General features: G+C 40.5%; 1 protein-coding gene across 2 annotated transcripts in view; it reads left to right on the top strand.

The window, feature by feature from the left end:
* The window catches only part of prkcab (protein kinase C, alpha, b), a 128,843-nt gene that overhangs the window by 35,053 nt on the left and 70,602 nt on the right, over window positions 1-23,188 (top strand). For both annotated transcript variants that reach the window (XM_085784297.1, XM_085784298.1), the window contains exon 3: window positions 2,855-2,937. In XM_085784297.1, the coding sequence (XP_085640423.1) occupies window positions 2,855-2,937 (83 nt within the window). The remainder of the gene's footprint in view (window positions 1-2,854; window positions 2,938-23,188) is intronic.

Here is a 23,188-nt window from a genome sequence, read left to right as displayed (position 1 = left end):
AGCAGGCGAGGGAATATCCAACTCTGACACACATACACACACAGAGAAGCATGCTGTATTAGTATTAAGGCTGGGTTTGGATTATGATGGATCTCTATATCAATCTATATACAATCTATCTAGCTATCTGTGTAGATCTGTGAATATCTATACACAGTTGCCCATGAAGTTGGAAAAATGTTGTTTTCAGGCACATTCCTCTTTTTATTCCCATCATAAAGGTCAATTGTGGTTTAATTTTCACAGTGATGATGTGAGAAAGAGATTGGTCAATGAAGTTTTGAGAAGATATCAAGAATAAAGCACATTATCACAATCATTTCATGAGAAGAGGTAAAAAAAAAAATAATAGTAATTCCAACTTTGTGGGCAACCATGTATATGCATACATAATCCATCTGTCTCCTTTTCTCTCCATCTCTCTCTCTGAGTGGACAGTTGAAACCCCTGCTGTTCCTTGGACTTCTCTATAACTCATTTCTCTTGTTTAACCAGTGCCCGTCATATTTTCTGGCAACTGCAACTTGGCTGGCCGATCTAGAGAGAAACAAACACACGAATTTGGTGGCGGGAGAGCACAAAAGTGCACATGAACAAGCAGGCAGCTTGACAATGAGCAAAGCAGACAGATTGTGTGAGAATGAGAAAGAAGAAAGAATGAGAAATTTCAAATAATGGCAGGAAAAAAAACGTGGAGCGAGAGTCAGAAAGAAACAGTCAGCTTGTGTTCTGACTGTCACAGATGTCCACGCTTTGGTTTTTTCCCTCCAAATCTGCGACAGTATCCAACTGTAAATGCCACTGTCGCTGACGTAAGAGCAGCATCAGGTGTCATATCAGCCCGAGTAGTCACGCCACAGACAATGTGGTAGAGGCGGATCCCTGTTCTGTAGGAGACAGTGATGCAGTAACAGACATTTTCTGTGTGGGTGTAAGTGTGGGTGCACAGTACACATGCATGTCGGTCCGTTTGTCTGTATGCATTTGATTGTGTGTGATTGTGCAGGAGAGGCTTGTATAACTCACTTTTAGATTTGATTGATGAGAATTTAACACTGATTTGTACAAAAACATGAATAAGCCACTCAACAGAAGAAGGATACAATTCTCTGTGTGCCTGTCTGTCTTGTAGGGATGTCACGATAATAGATTTTCTCGGTGTGATCATTGTCAGAGAAATAATCACGGTATTACGATTATCACGATTATTATGCATTAATTAATTTCACAACACTATTAATGCGTAAAATCAAATATAGTTAAAATATACATTACTAATTATAAAATATTTTAAATAACTATTCAAATATGACCAATTATTAATCCACCAGGGGAAGTGTTTGAAATATTAAAGTCATTAATTGTCTTCAATACCAAATAGTTCATAAAAGTTCATTTTAATCTTTTTTTATTAATGACAAATGACACTCTAGCACAGGGGTATTCAATTAAAATTCATTGAGGTCCAGTTACTAAACTTTCATCCAAGTGAAAGGTCCGAACCTTATAAAGTCCAAATGGTGTCTTATATATAAGCTATAGCCTACCCCAACGAAGTGCATTTTCATATCTATTGTCAATTTTCAACACAGGAAACATTTAACATAGTGCACTTTTATAGTAAACAACTAGCTTTTTTTAAAAAAAATTTTTTTTACCATGAATAAAAGTAGCTCCCAGGCAAATTAATTTAAGGCCTGTATTTCAATTAAAGAGAACAAGACCGAATAAATAAGGGGGTTTCCCTGTTTGTTTGTTTGTTTGTTTGTTTGGTGCTTTTTTCTTTCTTCCTTTCTTTTTTTGAGGCCAAGGTGTCAAAAGCATCTTGATAGCTGCACTGTCATTGTATTGTCCCCCTCCATTAAATATGGAGGAAGGCTGAAAATCACAGGATATGTCTGTTCTGTTCTGGTGATACAAGTCAGTAGTCCTGAAATAGGTGTTTCTCTAACACACATTCTACACCTCTGAAGCGACGTCTTCCCGCATACGAGCTTCCTGCTCCTTCCAAACGGGGCAGAGCTCCGCGTGAAGAAGTTTACAGACCGAGGGAGAACCGGGGGTCAACACAACACCGGCGGAGAAGCAGGAAACAAGCACGTCGCACCGCTACGGCGTTGTGAGCGCACATTAAAGTAATGGGCTTGTGCGCGCAAGAGACCCTTCTGAACGGCCCCCACACGCGCACACACGCTTAAACAAGGCGGCGGCGGCGGCCACAAACGCCCAGCGGCTCGCCTTTGACTTCAGCATCAACTTTTTTTTATTTTGGAGCAAGGCTGTCATCACTCCGTCTCCTTTCTCTTTCCCTCTCAGACGCACTGGCCGCACCGGGTAAACAAACGATCTGATTGGCTCAATTGAGTGAAGCTGCCGTATTGACCTATAGCTGAGCCCGCTGTCCCGTCGGGAAAAAATGTTATTATTAGAGATTGGTCTCGGGTCCGGATCGAACCATCAGTCGGTCCGGGTCCGGACCGAGGTCCGCCATTTGGTGATGCCTGCTCTAGCATTTAAATTCCTACCAATTCAATGCTACGTTAGGAAAATGGACCAGTATCTGTGCATTTACCTTTACTTTGGTGCTCATCTGCCGACACGGTTCATACAGAATCTTTTTTTAGAAAGTGACGGTATTTAGGAATGTTTGCGACCAATTAATTGTGGCGTTTAATACTGCGATTAATTGTGAAAACAAGTAATTGTGACATCCCTACTGTCTTGTGTTTGTGTTTTTTTCCCCCTTACAATAAGTGGCATATATTTTATCGCTGTATGCGCATTATGTTCATGTGAGAACAAACAGTTCACAATGTGTCATCAACTGTTCTTCTCTTTCTCTTTCTTCTTTCAGTGTGTTGTTTTGTGGTTCACAAACGCTGCCATGAGTTTGTCAGCTTCTCCTGTCCTGGAGCCGACAAGGGCCCTGACACAGACGTAAGTTAATGCTTCATGTATGACCTCTCCATTGAGCACATCCATCAGTACATAAGGACATACAACAACGATGATTTTGTGATGTATGGCTTAGAATAATAGCATACAGGATGCTAATTATAAATACAGTGGAGAAATGTCCTTATTTTGGCAAAATATTTTTTCAGAAAGTGTGAATCAATCTTATATGGCATCAAGTTATTTCAGTTTTATAGACTTTTCGCCAACTGAGAAGAAACAAAGTTGAAAGGTTAATAGGTGCAGTATCTGAGCTGTCATTGCAAACAGCATTGAAATGTCAACCTGACATGAAAAGCTAAAGGAAAAGCTGAGTTAAGAGCAGAAAAGTAGAATTTCAGTGTTGACTGAAGGATACACCTCTGAGTCCTGGGAACTAAATGTGCAAATCACTGTCAATGCAAAACTAAAAAACACTTCTGTCCTCAGTGTGTGTGTAGGTACACTGCTAGAACATCCAGGATGCTAAGTATGAAACAGTCTGCAACTCACCATAGAGGCTAAGTCAGACTACATAAATGTAGATAGATGGTCCTCAAAGTGAGAATTTTCCTTGCCATTAAGAATTTATTTCAACATTAATAATTCAGTGGTGATTAAATTTCACAATTAGGAGTTCAGTGGCATATAAGATTCAGGTCTTATTAGACTTACCTGCTTCCATACAGGTGATGGACACGGTTGGTTGTGTGTCTCTTCTAAGCTTTGTTTCAATCAGTCTGGTCTTGTAGGCTACAGAGTAATTGAGTTTGCTTGTCCCGTAACTGTTTTCAGATGTAGATTTGGCACAAACATTGCACTTAAAAAGATTATAGGTTGTTTCTCATTGGCTTCTCTCCCCTCTCTGCCATCTGTACAGACTTAATGCAGGGGAATCAATTTAGACTGACCATTAACTTCAACTTCAACTTCAAAGAACTTTATTTTTCCGTTAGAAAATTCAGTTGTGAAGAGCATCAGTGCATATTTAAACAGGATAAATAGACAACATATTTTGGCATTGTGTTTTTATCTATGTGTATTTATCCTATGTTGGTACATCCCTGTGCCTGCTTGTAAAAGTCAGCCATTTATCTGCAGTAGGGGAGACCGGGGACAGTAGCAACAGGGGATGGTTGCAACATGTCATTTTTCTCCAATCATGAACAAGCTAGAGTGATGATACTCAAACTGCACGACGTGCTTAATTGGATTCCCCCCCTTGCAGAGAAAAATCAGTTGAATTCAAAAGATGCTTCAGGATTTATTGCAAAAAAAAAAACTGTTTTTGAGGTATGAAAGTATTTTTTTCTTGAACTTTGTTTTTGTTAAAACTGTCGTCACTCTTTTTGTGATTCTGCTCAAACTTATATGGTTTAAAGGAGTGATATGTTAACTTTAAGCTGATATGATTAGCATGTATCAAGAGCACTTTGTTTAGCTAGCACATCATCATGGCTGACCGGACGTGCAATATATGAATATAAAAACAGACCACAAAACAGTATTTTGACTTTTTTTTTTTTTTTTTGAGAGAATAAATGACAATGGCAATATAAAAGTTATTCCCTCACAAATTGTTCCATTCATCCTATGTCACTGAAAGTCTTTTTTTTTTCAATTTGAATATTTGACATCTGCACATACAGTAAGGCCTCCTAATCTAGACAAATCTATACTGTAATTGCCATCTGATCAAAGCTGATGAATAAATAACACTATAGAACTTACATTTTTGATAATAATCCTTTTACTAGACATGAAATATATTGTATTTGTAACATGTTGCAACTGTCCCCGGGCCCGGGGTCAGTTGCAACATCTGACTCCTTACACTCAAATGCAAATTGTGAAGAATGTGGATTCTGTAATCATCTATTAATTGTCTTGACTATTAACAGACAAATGTAAGTTTATTGTATCAAAATTTGGTTTGTCTAATCCAAACCGTCTCTGAGTAAGAGAGCCAAATGCAAAAAGTGTTGCAACTGTCCCCGGTCTCCCCTATTTCACACATGACGTGCTCCTCTGTTACTGTATCAGCAACTGTTTGCATCCACACATCAGGTGTGATAACATTGTCCCTCATTAACCTCCACGCCCATGTGATGCATTCAGGGGCAGGGTGGTGATGTTTTATTAGTGTTGGAGTCAGACCTCTGTTGCCCTGCGGGGTGTAATATCTATGTTTGGGGGGTGAATGTGTTGAACCTCGGTCCCCTCCTCCCTCTGGTCATCATGAGGCCTGTCCTTGGTTAGATAAGAGGTGGAGGTTAAGCACGGCCGCAGCCGTGCAGTGGTGCCCATTTATTCGCGTGCAACAAGCTTCAGCAAAGCACTGGCAAAGTGTTTGTGCACGTGTAGGATAAGTTCTCATACTGTCCCATCAGCACGCCGTATACACTCCCTGCATCTCCACTGTACAACTGCAAACACAAAAAGCCAATTAGACACTGTATCCTCGCACTTCAGCTCCATCAGACTGTAAGAGCTGCTAATGAATATCCCCTCGCTGAGCCAATTAAGATGCAGACGCACACCCACAACATTATTCTCTCATGTTTACACACGCAAGAACATGAAAATCCCTGTTTTTAAAGGACAATTCCAGGTGAATTCAACTCGGGGGTGTATTTTCCTATCATTTTAGGTCTAAAAGAAGGAATCTGAAGATTTTCAGTTTAATCGCTCCTGTTTTGCGGTAGCTGCGTCTGTCCCCGCATCGCCACGGCAACAATGAATGGGAGTGGATGTAAGTTCCGCTGTTTAGCCTGTTTACATCCCTCAATTTTTTTCCACAGACAGCGTCAGATGGCGACTCAAACATGCACCAAGAAGTTTATTTACTTCAAGCAAGCCGACATGTTTGTAAAACTAGATCTAATTCAAAGTCTCCCGGAGTCTCGCGCGAGCCCGAAGTTGCAGTGCTGCTGTGTTCAGGCGCAGTAGGAGCTACCATTTGTGACACAGGAATATCAACTCTTTACTTGCTTCAAGTGTACATTTTTTTCCACAGACAGCGTCAGGTGGAGACTCAAACATGCGCCGAGAAGTTTTTTTTACTTGAAGCAAGTAAAGAGTTGATATTCCTGTGTTTATGACACAAACGGTAGCTTTTCCCACTGCTCCTGAACACACCGCGCACGGCAACTGGGTCTTGGGCGAGACTCCGGGAGACTTTGAATTAGATCTAGTTTTACAAACATGTCGGCTTGCTTGAAGTAAATAAACTTCTCGGTGCATGTTTGAGTCTCCATCTGACGCTGTCTGTGGGAAAAAATTGCGGCTTTGAGGGATGTAAACAGCCTAAACAGCGGAACTTACATCCACTCCCATTCATCGCTGCCGTGGCGATGCGGGGACAGACGCAACTACCGCAAAACAGGAGCAATTAAACTGAAAATCTTCAGATTCATTCTTTTAGACCTAAAATGATATGAAAATACACCCCCGAGTTGAATTCGCCTGGAATTGTCCTTTAATGTTTCCACTGTCTGATGCACTCCATCAGAACTGCGATCAAGATGCCGTGCTCGTTCTGCACGTGTCGTTCTCACTCGCTGTGATTTCTCAGCTTCTGCTCATTAAATATCATCAGAGGTTATTAAGATGTTTTTAAAAAAGATGGGGAGTCAGAGCAGTTTAGTGAAGGGAGTGCACTTTTGTTTACACTGTCTCTTATCAACTTTTATCAAACTTTTTGCTCTGTATTATTTGCTTCTCTTCATCTTGCTGTCTTTATAGGACTCATTAGTTCTTGTCTCTCGATTCCCAAAACCCATTGTTCATTTTCTTTATCACTCCTGGACTACCTTCTTGTTATTCATACATGCTTCTCCTCAGCTCTATCCGTCTATCTTCCTGCCAAACTGTTTCTCTCTGTCCTTCTATTCCTCTCTTTTATCACTCTCCCTTTCCACCTCTCTCTCTCTCTCTCTCGCACACACACACACACACACACACACACACACACACACATGCATTTCTGGCTTCAAGTGCCCATTGTGAATTTTAGTCTGCCTGTTTTTGTGGCCATTATCTACCGACTGGCTTTGGCATCGAGTGAATAGGCAGCCCGTTGGGGATGGACCTCTTTGAATTCCAAATGGTGATATGGGACTAGCTTGTACACCCCCCCCCCCTTTCATCTTGTCAGTTTTCAGCACTTCTCTCAATAGAAACTGTTCAGGTACAGTATAGTTTGCCCAACTTTAAACAAACAGACAAAATGAGCAGATTGTTTTGTTGTTCCTGTGATGCCTTCAGAAACATCCATGTGGATACTTGGGCTTAGGGTTGCAAAGGGGCGGAAAATTTCCAGTAAATTTCCGGTAAATTTCCAGAAACTTTCCATGGGAAGTTAAGCTGGGGAATATTGGAAATATTCCAAATTGGAAACTTTCCATGGGAATTATGGGAATTTATAGGAATTATTGGGAATTTATGGGAATTAACTGGAAATTGGGGGTAATTTAATCCAAACATAAAAGTAATTTTTTTTTCTTGTCATAAGCAGACATCCATGCAAAATAATAAAATTAAAAAAACATGACATTTCAACATTTCTGTTTCTGAGTAGAACTTTATCAAGTTTTAATTCTTTATGAACAATTCTTTTACTGAACAACAAAAACATGAATGTTGACTAAAATAGATCATCTGCGAACCTCCGACTTTCATTCTTGATCAATGAAAACATTCTTGCCAAGTGTTTTCGCTTTTGTCCGTCTTTGCACTGGTCCAAGAATTTCACCGTGCGCGCGGAGGCTCATGGGAAATGTAGTGAAAACACTTCGCTTTCCATAGATATTCAAGTGTACTTGCATTAAATCTGGTTGTTTTAGTATGCTACAATATATTTTTCACAACTATATTTAAGTTTCCTGTTAAGGGCCAACCTTCAATTTTATAAATTTCTGATGTATTCCCATTTATTCCCTTTTATTCCCATATATTCCCATGGAAAGTTTCCAACTTTGAAAATTCCCGGAATTTTACAACCCTACTTGGGCTCAACACTAACTGTAGAGCAAATGCAGCATAACACATTACAGTTATAGAGAACCATTATAGTAGCTGAAAGTTGAGAAACGACAGCTCTAAAGCTTGAAGGACTGCAGTTACTAGTTTTTCTGATTCTCAGTACACACTCATGACTCACCTGAGACTCATAGAAAGAGACAGAATAAACCAGGAGGATGAAAAGAAGTGAATAGGATAACGTACAGTATTAAGCTTTTAGGACTCACTTTCATTAAGGCCCAGTTTGTTTGTGTTGCCACAGTTGTTGTTGCTCATTAATATGTTTCAGTGTTTTGAGCAAAAATGGTTTCAAAATAAAATGAATCAGACTTTGGCCCCAGTTCATCAGTTCATTGTTAGTTTTGTTCAGCCTGTTTACACATGGCTGCAGTGATAAGTCATTTATTCAGACAAAAACACCAAATATTTCATCTTATCAGTGCTGCTTTTGTCTTTTTGTTTAGACTTTTATAGTTTCCAAGCAATTAACTATTACATTTCAAATTTACTTTTTAGGAAATTAGTAGGAAAGATTTTAAGAAGTAAGCTGGAAATAGTGGGACTCTTAGCACAAAATAAAGCATTACTGAGGTAATTATCAGTTGCAGCTATATGGGCACAAAGCATAGGTTTGTTAAAATACGTCCTTAATAATGAAAAACATTCTGTTTTGAACTAAATGCCCGTATCTCTGGGGGCCAATGTTTATTTTTACAAATGTATTTGAGACTCAGCTGCATCTTTGTATCGTCCATGATTTATTAATATGATTTTATGTTTTGAATTTTGGGGCAAACAACCTGCCTGGGACACAGATTATGTAGAGGCCTTTTTCATAAGGCCTCTGCATATCCCTCTATTGCATGAAATATTACTATGGCATCATTGGCATGGTAAAAAAATGTTTTGCATGTTTTTATTACTTAAAATTGTCTAAATAACATAAATATTTTTTAAAAAATCTAAAAAAGAATTGCCATATGGCAACAATATGCATTTGTGGAAAGTCCCATAAAATCAACATTTTTGACCAAAAACTAATTTTATTTAAAGCAACACTCAACAAATCCATCTCATACTCAACCAAAACTAACAAACAAACATTTATACAATAAAAACATTGTATAAATTCAACAGTTATCTAAAATGTCTGAGAACCTGGAACCTGGAACCCGTCTCAATGAAGTACATTGAATCACTCATTTTATTTCATTTCATTCAGTTATCTAGAAGATATAAGTGCAAGTCCATTTAAATAATATGTTACAAAATACCTTTAATCACAAAATATGAAAAAATATAATGTTTTTACCTTTAAAATATAAGAAAAGGTTGTAAACATAGTCTCAGGGTAGGTTCATGCTATGTAAGTCAATGGGACTCCATTGCGTTGAATGCACCAGGAATTTTCCATATTTGCATACTGTTGCCATATGGCAACAAATGTATTTTAGCATATTACAAAAATACTATTACATCAAAACTGAATTAAATGTTAAAAAAATAAAGTTTACTTTCCCCAGATAGTGATTTCAATTTTTTATTTGATGAAAATATTCCAAAATTCTGAATAAAAGACAGTCTTCAGGAGCCCTACACAATGATGTTTACATGGCAAGTGTCCATGAGCAAAAGGGACTGGCAAACAGGATATCCTATGATTTGACCTCATAAATTGTATGTCCTTCAAAGTAAAAGCCCCCTTTTCACACCTAACTGTAAAAACAAAAAAAAATATCATAGCTTTTCAGAAAAATGAAGATAAAGTAATTGTTGCCATATGGCAGCACTATGCAATAGAGGGATATGAGGGAAACTTGTTTCTGTTTTCTGTCCGGCCTCAGATCACAGGGAGTGACTCACCACCACCACCACCACCACCTCCTTCCCTCTCTCCCTCCCTCCCGCTCACCATCACTCCATCTACACTCCTCCATCTCTGCCCCTCAGCTTCTGAATCAGTGTGGTGTCATGACTCTCTGAATCTGGCTTGGGGCTTGGACACACACACACACACACACACACACACATGCACACACCCTCCTGCCCCTTTGCACTGTGGGTTGAGAGTGACCCTTGTGCCAGCATTGGTGCGTGAATGGCGTCATCCGTCCAGCAGATGCTTTGATCCGCTCACAGACCGACATGGAGAAGACAGAGAGAGACGTCCACATTAGCATCTGAGTGAAAAGTGCTCTGTGTCTCTCTCTCTCTCTCCTGCGCTCCTCTCTTTCTGTTTCTCATTCACCACATTGTGAGGCGTAGGAGGTAAATAGTGCTGTATTATCAGTCAAGGATCTCTCTAGAACCAGTGAATGAAGGTGACTCATCCATAGAGAAACACTATGGGTTTCACAAACAAGTTTACATGAGCATAATCCGCCTAGATCTCTGACCAGATCAAGTCCCTTCAAAAACTTTTTTTTTTCTTTTTTTAGTGATATTATTTCATTTCAGCGACAGATTTGGTTTGTGTGACATGGGGAGATTATGCTGTACATGGGAATATTGCTGTTGCTCTCCTTGGCAAATCCTCTTTCCAACCATCTGTCTTTTGCCCTGTTCATTAACAACAGACTGCTGCAGAGCATTTGCATGTGCTCCGTGTATTTTAGATGGCTTTTTTTTTTCTCATCTGGCTGCATGTGTTTGATTTGTCACGTGTCTCTGCTTTATTGGACTCTTGACATATTTGTAGGATTAAAGAAAAATTTGTTTTTGAGACCCAGTTTTGCAAAAAAAGTTTATCTGATCCAACAACATCTGTAAGAGATGAGAGCAGCAACAAATATCCTCAGTAAAAATAATAGATTCTCAACCTCAGTGAATGTAGAAGACATTTTGTAAAAAAAAAGAATACTATTACTTAGAGTTACTTTAATTCACAATTAATCAGCTGATTATTTTCTTGATGAATATATCACATTCAAGGTGCACTGCAAAAACTCAAAATCTTTCCAAGAATATTTGTCTTATTTCTTGTCAAAATGTCTCATTTCTAGTCAAAACTAATCTCTTTTCACTCAAAATAAGACTCATCACCTAAAAATTAACTTGTTTTTAGATCATTTTCACTTGTTTCAAACAAATTTTCACTTGAAATAAGTAGAAAAATCTGCCAGTGAAAGGAAGTTTTTTGTGCTTGTAATAAGAAAGAAAAACTTGCTCCACTGTCATATTTTTCTACTTATTTCAAGTAAAAATTTGCTTGAAAGAAGTAAAAAGTGTCTAAAAACAAGCTACTTTTTAACTTGTCACTCCTATAAATTCTGTAATATTCGCCTATCCAAGGCGTACCCAAAGTAAATTGAATGCTGTTCTTGAACTGTTTGGAGAATATGGATGGGCTTGGTCTCTTTTGAAAGGTATCACTCTGAAGTTTTTCCCCAAACTGAAATAATCACTATAAGTGCTACTATCATTGAGTAATCTAAGTGGGAGCACACTGAATTAGAATGTTTTTATTCTCGCCTGAATTTTTTTGTTGCAATCAGATGCCTGAAGATGAGTGTAGCTGAGAATTTTAGCTGGAAAACACAATGGGACTACAGCATGAAGCCTTACCTGGCCCCAGTTCAAATTTGATAACAATCCTGCTAAAAATGAGTATTTTACACATGTTTTTTTATTCTAAGTGTATATCTAGGCGTTTTTCCTAAAGTTGCCATTGACAAACAATACATGCGCCAAAGTGCAGCTTTTGCAAATTTACGCATGAAAATGGCGGTGCTGCCTTTTCCCAGGACCGAATGCATCACATCGCGTGTAATTTCAGGCTATTGCACAGTTTCTCGTCGTTTCGTAATTTCATTGGCTGATTCAATGAGACCTTGCATACGCTAATTGTCATCGGATTCTGATTTCGATTGAGCTGAATTTCGAAAGCTGTCCAGCGCCATTTTGTAAAGTGAAATAAACGCATGTACACGCCGGACTTATGAGGGATGTTTACCTGGATATACACATGCCGTAATTCGGCTATTGCAGGCGGCCATCGGAGAGAGGGAGCTTGTGATTGGTCGAGTGAGCTGAATTTTCGAAAGGTCAGAGGGCAGCGCCATTTTCTGTTATAAAAGTGAAATAAACATTTGTTTTCATGTAAACCCGTGATCCTTATGAGGTGCCCTGACAAAATCGTGATTATACTCGGCTTTTTTACAATGAGCATGTTCATAGTCTGATTCGAAGTGTTGCTGTGATATCTAGTACAACCCGTGTGTTTTGGACTAAATAGCTTTAACTGGATATTTTACTGACTTTTCTGAATGTACACACACCAAGTTTGTGGGAAACACCTTGATCCCTGACAACCCCCACCACGGCCTTGCCCTGACAATATAAATAAACAAATCGTGAGTTATAATCGCTTTTTTACGAACTTTGATGAGCTTATTTTAGTCTGATTCGAGTGTTGCTGTGATGATTATATTAGGAAATGGTCGGCAATACTTAATCACAAGAGTTTTAGCTTCCAATCGATATGTGGCATGACTATTTCAAGTGTGACATCCTCTGTGAAACCTCCCTGATTAAAACCCCCCGACGGCCCGCTCGCGGCCGTCGGATTAAAATGGACTTGTATAATGTGAGAGTCTTCCATTTAAGTAGAATGAGATTTGTTTTGACTAGAAATGAATTGATTGACTAGAAAATAAGACCAATACTATTAAACTTGGTAACATTTTGAGTTTTTGCATGTGACATCCTAAAAATCATTAGTTTTGTCAAACAACTCCCACACACAAAACCATTTTGGCTTGAAAATGGACTTGTATAATTAATCAATCAATCCATTTCTGATCTAACTTTTACTGTCACTAAACAACTGATTGATTGATGATCTCAACTGTGAGCGAGGTATGCCACCATGGCATATAAACTACAGTCGACCTCTGCCACCATGGTCTGTAGTGGTAGAGAGGACATTGCAGTTCCACACACACATCCCAAAACAAACACTGTGCAAGCCAATGCTGTAAAAAATGAGAACTGAAAAAGTTTTCCAAGCGAACATTGCCAAAAATCATCAAGGATTTGTGCAGTACTAATGGCAAACAGTTTTCACATTCAACTGGATTTACTGACTAATTAAAAATCCCAGCTCTGCACCATTAGAGGTGATAGTCCAGTCTTGTAGGATGTATGCACCATTGGCCACAATTAAACCTCTTTATCTCTGCCACCATTAGGACTTTAGGTGTGTAAAGAGAACATTGAAGCAGTAAAAGCTGCACAAACACAATCCCAAAACAAAATGTGATGTGGAATCTTATCGGTGTCCAGATCGAGCTAAAAAATGAACTGAAAAAGTGTAAATGCAACAGAACGGGATCTGCCAATAGTATCATCAAATTTAAATGTTGTTGTCATTTTTAATAATAATAGGCAAATATTTAACATTCAAAAGTTAGATTTAAAGAACATGAATATATCAAACCAGCTCTTGCTCCTTTATTAAAATTTGTCATACATTAACAGCGAAATAGGGACACAATGAGTAATTTAAATTAGATTTTTGACTATATCGTGGTATTAAAACGCCACAATTAATTAATTGTAAAGATTCCTAGAATAATCGTCACTTCAACAAAAAATTGATGTTGGAATTTATCGGCAGATGTGCCCACACTGAAAGTAAAACTATGCACAAACATTTTCACCCTGTAAATTAAATGTTAGCGTGTCCATTTTTAATTAATAAAAAAAAACAAAGAAAACATAACAAAAAAAAACGATTAAAATATAAGCCCCAACATTTCTTATATAGAGAAAGGATGACAATTTATGACCTGAATATTTCAAACCAATTTCCCCTGGGGATTAAGAATTTGTCCATACATTAATAGATACTGAAGAGGAATTTTGTGTAAACAATGAGTAATGTAATTATATTTTGACTATATTTGATTTTACACATTCATAGTGTTGTGAAATTAATTAATGCAGAATAATCGTGATAATCGTAATACCCAGTAGTCGAGTTGAGGGGGGATGGGGGGGGATGGCATCCCCCCTGAAATAAAAACGATCAAAATCATCCCCCCTGTAAAAATGCCATCCCCCCTCTCCATCCCCTTTTTACATTAAATGTTGGACATAACTATAATTATATTAAGGCTGTCGCCTGGCCTGGGCATTCCCGGCTCTTAGCCCCGAAACATTTCTTAAATAGCCCGGTCCAGGATGTTTTCTCAGACGAGTTAAACAAAGCGCACATTAACTGAGAAGGTAGTTTTGTAATTTCCCGGTCACACATGAATGCAACACAGGCACGACGCCACGACCAAGAAGTGTTTAGTAGAAGCGAGAATCCTCCTCCGTGTTTTATAGGTTAACAGCCAGGTTAACCAAAGGTGACAATCTGAACTCTAGCGTTCCCGAGCGGTTCCGAATCATCAGAATGGGCCTGCGTTGTTAAACGGAAAGGGGGAGAAGTTTCGCAATCGTGGTGACTCGCACCAGCAGGGCAGACCGCCCATCGGGAGTGGGCCGGTGGGTCAGTGGACCGGCCCCCCCGGTCCGGCGTGGTGAAGAAAACAAGTGACCTGCTGACGTTAGTGTGTTTACATTTTTCTCTAACTCTATGAGTGCGAAGGAGTGGTCCGCCCCGCCCCCCCCCCCCCCCCCCCCCCCCCCCTCGCACCAGCCAGCGCGTCCGGTCGGATCGGTCATTGCCGTCCATTTCACTTATTATGAGCCCAAAAGAACAGCCAGGCAGGCGCCCAGTCCAGAGAGCAGGAACAGAGAGAGACAGCACAGCAACAGGTGTGTGTGTGCACACGCGTGTGTGCTACCTGCTAAGGGTAGGCTAATATAGGCTACTCTATCACCATAGTTGGCTGAAGATCCCAGGACAAATGTAAAGCTCATGTGGGAGCCTCCCTTCATATTTAATATCTGATAGAGATGAGAATAGGGCAGATGTGGTGGAAGAAGACAGTGTGGCCTGAAAGAGGTCCATGGTGAAGCAGAGGAAACCAGGACCAGGCCAAGATTTAACAAATGACTTTAGTTTTTGCTCTCCAGCCACAGCTCCACACCAAGGGGGCAGTTGTCGGTCTGAGAAGTGAAGCTCACTTCCGCGTTCAAAAAACTGCAATCCCCTCGAATTCCTCTGGGGGCTGGTGTCAGAAGGGAGCATTCCCCATAGACCCCCATGTTAAAATCGCCGACTTTACATCCTCAAGTAAACTTGTTAAAAGCCTGGGTGTCAGAAACGTTTTTCTCCGTCTCAATCGATAGTTTCTACTACCCCGCACACACTCTGAGTGAATTTTTTTTAACTCTACCGTTTAAACTGTTTATTAGGTTAAAATTCTGGCCAACACAGGCGCGGAAACGTTGAGTTGACAGGTCCGAGCAGCTCCTGGAACAACTGCTTCGAGCAGTGACGGGTTCGAGGTCAAAGCCGCAGCTCCATTAATCGGCTTCCAACAAGGCCTGTTCAGGCCGCCATTTTTATATTTGATCACAAAAACGACTCCCCAAAACCAATGTTGACGTCACGGACGCTACGTCCATCTTTTTACAGTCTATGCTCCACACTAGACCAGTCTGAGTTCACTTTCATACACTTTAGATTCTATTTATTACATTACAATGAAAGGAACAGTCAGTAGGCTACTAAAAGGGCTTTATTTAATTTTTTCTTTTTTTTATCTGAAGCAATGTTGTTTTTCCCTTTATTTTCTCCTCGCGAGTACACCAGAGAATTCTTATTTATGTAGTGTAAAAATCCAAAAAAAATTTTGGGGAGTGCCCCAGACCCCCTTTAAGTAGATTGCTATAGAAAAGATGGCTAAATCAAGTAAAGCCCAGCTGAGTTGGTACTACCCCCCCCCCCCCTCCTTTTTTTTTAAGGTGAAAAAAATTGACCATCCCCCCTGAATTTTTTTTACAACTCGACTACTGGTAATACCGTGATTTCTCTGACAACAACCGTACCAAGAAAGTTTATAATCGTGACATCCCTAGTACAGCGCTATCAGGAAATGAGCTTTAGATGTCTTAACTTGACACTGTGGACTGACACTTCCAGCATCTCGATCTTCTGTATGTATTTCACATTTTCCATGAATTCTACTCCGACATCATGGTTTATCTACATAAACTAGTACAACCACCCTCCACCCGTCTGCTCCTCATTATAACAGTCATCGGCACTCGGGCCTGTTGACTCTGTGACTGCTGAAACCTACACTGTTGGCTTCACTGGTGTGACGAGCAGCAGAGTGAGAGGCATCATTAGCCGCTGACTCCTGTGAAGAATGAGGATATCGCTGAGAAAAGGGAGGAGAGGAGAGGAGAGGAGAGGAGAGGAGAGCAGTGACTTGTGTGAAAAAGAAGATCAGAGAGCGGCGACATTGTTTAGCTCTCGACTGAGAATTCAAAGGTTTATTTCTGAGCCACAGCGCTGATCTACAGTACTGTACATAGCTCCTACAGTACAGCATGTAAGAAGCATCCATTTAATGTCTATACCATTTATCCAGGCAGGATTGTGGAGATGGAGCCAATCCCAGCTGACATAGAGAGAGAGTGGTGTACGATGTCTTGGACAGGTCAACAGCCTATCACAGGGCCGACACATAGAGACGAACAACCTCACACACTCACAATCACACCGACAGGCAATTTAGAGTCTCTAATCACCTCAGTGTGCATGTCTTCACTGCAAAAAAACTCAAAATCTTACCGAGAACATTTGTCTTATTTCTAGTCAAAATGTAATTTCTAGTCAAAACAAATCTCATTCTACTTAAAATATCATCCCAAAAAAAGTACCTTGTTTTTAGACACTTTTTTACTTCTTTCAAGCAGATTTTCACTTGAAATAAGTAGAAAAATCTGACAGTGGGGGCAACGTTTTCTTCCTTATTACAAGCACAAAAATCTTGCTTTCACTGGCAGATTTTTTCTACTTATTTCAAGTGAAAAATATGTTTGAAACACATGAAAATTATCTAAAAACAAGTTCATTTAAGTGAAAAGAGATTAGTTTTAACTAGAAATGAGACATTTTGACAAGAAATAAGACAACTATTCTTGGAAAGATTTTGAGTTTTTGCAGTGTTTGGTTTGTGGAAGGAAGTCAGAGAACAAGGAGGAAAACCCACGCAGACATGAGGGGAATATGCAAACTCCACTCAGAAAGGCTGCATACTGCACCGGGAATTGAACCCACAGCTGACAGTGTTAATTAAAGGGATAGTTCACCCAAAATTCAAATTTCTCAACTCACTATCTACTCACCCTCATGTCGACTAAGGGCTGGGAGAAGTTTCAGAGTCCTCCGTGCCTTCTCCGCGCAGCACTGCATGTCCATATGACGGTTGTTCACTTTTCTTCGTCCAAAAAGACACACCAGTAGCGGAAGCTCCCAGTGTCTCCCAGTGTCTTCCAGTGCAAATCCGGCGGAGCAGTGAACTGAGACACTGGGAGCTTCCGCTACAAACAAGCTTAAAGGACAATTCCAGGCGAATTCAACTCGAGGGTGTATGTTCCTATCATTTTAGGTCTAAAAGAAGGAATATGAAGATTTTCAGTTTAATCGCTCCTGTTTTGCGGTAGTTGCGTCTGTCCCCCCAACCCCACCCCCCCACTCCCTCGCCAGCGGCATCGCACGGCAGCAATGAATGGGAGTGGATGTAAGTTCTCTGCTGTTTAGGCTGTTTTATCCCTCAAAGCCGCAATTTTTTTCCACAGACAGCGTCAGATGGCGACTCAAACATGCACCGAGAAGTTTATTTACTTCAAGCAAGCCGACATGTTTGTAAAACTAGATCTAATTCAAAGTCTCCCGGAGTCTCGCGCAAGACTCAGTTGCCGTGCGCGGTGTGTTCAGGTGCAGTGGGAAAGGCCACCGTTTGTGTCATAAACACAGGAATATCAACTCTTTACTTGCTTCAAGTAAAAAAAACTTCTCGGTGCATGTTTGAGTAGCCATCTGAAAAAAATTGCGGCTTTGAGGGCTGTAAACAGCCTAAACAGCAGAACTTACATCCACTCCCATTCATCGCTGCCGTGGCGATGCGGGGACAGACGCAACTACCGCAAAACAGGAGCAATTAAACTGAAAATCTTCAGATTCCTTCTTTTAGACCTAAAATGATAGGAAAATACACCCCCGAGTTGAATTCGCCTGGAATTGTCCTTTAAAACATAGATTTATTTAATTTTTTTCGGAACAATTTCTCATGTCGGGGCTTCAATACAAGAGGGACATTACAGACGAGCACTATGGAGGTATTTGGATGGTTTTTGGTGTGTCTTTTTGGACAAAGAAAAGTGAGCACTGTTGCGCGGGACCCCCCCCTGTAACTCAGAGAAGGCACGGAGGACTCTGAAACTTCTCCCAACCCTTAGTCGACATGAGGGTGAGTAGATAATGGGTGAAATTTGAATTTTGGGGCGAACTATCCCTTTAACCACTACTCCACCATGCTGCTCCAGTAAAAAAGCATCACGCGGATTAATAATTGTAATCAACACAGATGGCACAGTGTATAAATGAACTAAGCCAAATGTTTCCAGTCCAGTAGTTGACTATCAGCTGTGTGTAAATGAGGTCGTCTGTCGGTGAGATCACCAGAGGCTCAGGTCACATACGAGTAACAGGTTTGACACCGTATCACAAACACCTGAGTGCAATCAATGCAGCGCCGGAGTTCTGCAAACCGGTGCAACAGTGGCACAGATTTTAGGTTTATCTCGTGTTTGGGTCCATTTGCCAGACACAAAAGAACAGACTGCTTCATACTGCAGCTGAAGGTGTGTGTGTGCGGGTCAGTCGTGGACAGGTTAAAGATTAAACACGACTGGAATCAGGAATGTGGACATCGGCCGTGTGAACCGGAGCAGAAGTTTAACACCAACAACAAGAAAACCGTGATGTGTTGTTAATGACGAAAAGCTTTTATTCTGAAAACTACTTATCCACATTTGAATTGAAGCATTAAAGGGATAGTAGCATTTTTTTTAAAGTGGGGTTGTATGATCTACAAATAGCCCCTAAGTACTTTAATTGCAGTAGAAGACTCTCTGCACTCCTCCCGTTAGCAACGCCAGCCCATAGCCCTGCCCAGAGATTTACAACATACATTGTTGTGAATGGACCCAAAGAAACGGCCTATTTTCACGGCCTAAAAGAGGTTTTACCTGAAAAAAAATACACAGTTCCATTGTTCACTATAATATAATTTTTTCAAGCCCCTCAAAGTGCAGGAAAAACACAGTTTTTATTTGGACCTAACCAACTCGCGTATCCCTCCGCCCAGGGTTAGCGCCCACTGATCAGCAGTTGGTTAGGTCCAAATAAAAACTGTGTTTTTCCTGCACCTTGAGGGGCTGGAAAAAATTTTATTACAGTGAACAATGGAACTGTGTATTTTTTTTCAGGTAAAACCTCTTTTAGGCCGTGAAAATAGGCCGTTTCTTTGGGTCCATTCACAACAATGTATGTTGTAAATCTCTGGGCAGGGCTATGGGCTGGTGTTGCTAACGGGAGGAGTGCAGAGAGTCTTCTACTGCAATTAAAGTACTTAGGGGCTATTTGTAGATCATACAACCCCACTTTAAAAAATGCTACTATCCCTTTAACTCTTATCATTTTGCAAAAGTGTAAAAGACAAACTCTTCCTGTTATTGTACAACAGAACAGTGTTTCACATTTTTTCCCTGTCTCCTCACTCCTTGGGTGGCCCGGAAACATTTCCACTAGCCCGCCATCGTGGAGCACACCTCAGCTCCCCTGTGACTGATCAGAGGAGCGAGGAGAGAGGAAGCTGCCTGGAGGAGGCTCGTCTGTTTCTGGGTCAACAGATCCTTTTATCAGATATCTGCTCGTCCTCATGCTTCTGAATCCCCATTTAGTTAAAATGACTGTATCCTCGTGTGATTAATATACAGGACAGGAGGTCTTATTCCTTGTCATAGTGTATTTCTTGTCCCTTTTGGTCGCTGGATAATCTCACAGTGGCAGGGAGGAAGAGACTGTCTTTAAGCTGTGAAAACATTTTAATGAAATATCAGTTTCTCCCAGGGTGACAGTCCCTGTGCGTTTACAGATATTTACATAATTTCTCACCACAACCTGGATAATTATATAATGAATATACAAACAGTCAGAACATCACTACATACACAGATAAATAAAGCCTTTTGGCTAATGTGCTTTCAGTGTCCGAGCAGACGCTTTACCAGCTGTGGTCTGATAGATCAGCTCACAATATAAATACAAAATGCAGGTTTTCTCGACGAGAGAACTACACCGCTGCACTAAGCTGGCAGTGGCTATTATTATGTGGGCGCAGTTTATTATACATAACATCTATGCAGATTCAAATTCCTCTACAAACCTCTCTCAACTAAGTCTTATCCATAAATCTAATATAGTTGTCATATTGTAGTCTCTGCCACTGTTGGCTAAGCCATTTCATTCTGACTAATTCAGCCTAATATTTCCCCACACCTTTACACAAAATATATTAAATGATTATGTGCCCACAAACACTCGCAGCCTGTCTGAATCCCCACAGGAGCGCATTGTTGATGTTCCACTTACTTGTGCAGAAAAACAAGGTGGCTGGTTTATTACCTGTCATCTGTCATCTGCCAACTGTCAACTTGTAGAGAAAGACGGAGTCAGAGCTTCACAATGAGTCAGATGAAAAGAGTTTGAGTTTCTGCATCACTTTGACACAATAACATCTGCCGAGCCGAAACATGGCAAATCTTCTTGTTCCTTTCCGCCTTGTCATCCTGCTGTTGGCAGCTGTGACAGCTGAATGCCTCTTTGTTTTTTTTACCCTCAAAGGTTGCAGCCTCTGCCACAATGCAGTAACTCAGCATCAGTGCAGAGGGGATGTTTTCTATTCTTTGTTTGATTAGAAAACTTTCAAACTACCTTAGATATCCTCCTGCACAAGTGTCAGGGGTTGAGCAAGGGGTCTTAGCCTCACTTGGTTTGCATGGTCCACATTTAAGTGGCACTTTGCACCATTAGCCTGCCAGTCTGGGGCCATCACACTCCCAGCAGCTCAGCTCTAACCTGCAGCAACAGCTGGGAGAGCTAGCGCGGTAACGCGGCTGCTGCAGCAGCTTACACAATGTCAAATCTCTCCACATGTTAATGCTGAAGTGCACAGAGAGCAGATTACAGCTTAGAGAGTCAAGCCGCACTCAGCACGTCAACACCGAGTGCAAACGAAGAGCAGCCAGAGACGATGAAGTAACTATACAATATGGAAGTCAGAGTGGTCCGCTTAGAAGACAAACACCTGTCTGTGTGTCATTAACCCCCAGGACCAGATTGGCTCTTAAGATTACAGACGCTATGCTTATGTAAGGCCCACCACACCGAGGGGCTGCGCACATGACACGAGGCCGCTCTTCAGTCAGAAATCACAATCTGTCTGACTGTTAAGTAGTAAGCAACATTACTTCAGGCCGACCAGATGTCCCAGCCTCTGGTGATTTCACACAGATTGCTCTCAGTGAGAAGTGCATATACTTTTTTTTATACTTTACCACTATTGGATTTACAGCTGCATGGGAGTCAGAGGATATTTTCTTTAGTCACTAAGCATCTCTGTCAGGCTCAGAGCAGATTTACTTCCACTTTCTTTTTCAGTGTTTTAGCGTTTGAATTTTCTACAATGCAAAATCCAATGCCAGTGGAGTTTACAAATGTTCCATTGTTACTACATCTTTTGCTATATATCAGGAGAAGGAAGCAAATTCTCAATGGCTGCTCTGGACACTACTCTGGACAAAAGCAGACAAATTAATACATATAGATAATAGAAAATAAAACTAAACAAGACTAAGTCTCATTATTTTCAAGATAAACAATAAACTTTTAAACCTATGACAAAATACCTGCTGGAGTGCCTGCTCATCAATGCACTCAAAATGCACTTATAATATCTAAGAAGAGTTCATTTGGATATTACCAGTAATCTTAATCATTTGCTAAACATATTTAATATATTATATGAACTCTGCTCAAAGTCATTCAATATTTACACATCTATGTTTGAATTCTTCCTTTCACTGACTGAAGAAAGACAAGCACTGAAACATAATTACAACGTTTCCTCATGATTACAGTGTCATAGACATGTTCTGCACCAAACTAAAGCACTTTAATCACCAAGAACGACTATTAGTGGTTTTTGTAACTGAAAAGAAAAATGCTGTTTTACAGGATTGTAGCTACATGATTTATTATTTTTTATGACTTCATGTGTCCCTGGCGCATGAAAATCCACAGTTTAATTATCAGAAATCAATAAGCTTGAGAGTCTCAGATGTCTGAACAGCTGGAAAACACGAGCGATTACTAAGCTGCTGATTTAATTACAGATATCAAATTGCAATCTGCAGTTATTGGTCCCATGCCTGGTTACATAAGCCACTGTGTTAGTTACTTCATAAATTTTGAGGGCTTGTTGGGCACACATGCTGTCAGGCTGCATACCTGCACCACCCAAGGCAGGAAACAACAGACTAAAGACTTTGTGATTTAGTGATTTCAGGAGATTGCTTCTGTATGCCATGTTGCACATACTGTATAATGACACAGAACATGTTTAACTCATCCCCGTTACTATGTACATCTTGTTATTGTTAATCTCTCTGTCATGTTTACACCTCTTTCCTGTGCTCAAGTGTGAGCATGCAGAGATATAATACACTTGGTGTCAGACGATCTCTTTTTAGTGCCGTTGATCGGGTGTGCAAATGAAAACATCACACGTTGCCTAAATGCAGCACGTCTAAATACTGGAGTGTGAAGAAGACTGTTTGCATGGCTGTCCCCAGGCTGTGCTGCAGAGAAAGGGAAAACACTGTGATGGTGTTCGCTCACAGTGTGTTTCTCCTCTCCCCCGCTCTCTCTCTGCCCTGATTATCCATCATCCAGTCTGAAAATGGCCACCTTACCAAAACACGCTCAGTGGGGCATCTGCACTGTAGCATAGCCACCAGCAGACTTCTTTAAAAAAAAAAAACACCTCAGTTACGACAGCACCAGTCCTGCACAGCAGTGGGTGGGGCACCATTTGAAAGGTCTGAGCCGGTGGGCCAATAAACCAGCAATTTGCTCCTCACAGATGGCATTTTGCTGTTGACTTGGCTTATATTACTCACCTCAGACTTGGTTTGCTGGAAGCAATTTTTGTCATTATCTGCTGCTGCCAATTTATTTTGGATTAATCAGTTAATCAGTGAG

The sequence above is a fragment of the Trachurus japonicus genome, chromosome 8 (genome assembly GCF_045865225.1).
Source record: "Trachurus japonicus isolate A0001 chromosome 8, Traja_1.0".
In the NCBI taxonomy this organism is placed as follows: Eukaryota; Metazoa; Chordata; class Actinopteri; order Carangiformes; family Carangidae; genus Trachurus; species Trachurus japonicus.
This window is presented reverse-complemented; position numbering and strand designations above follow the sequence as displayed.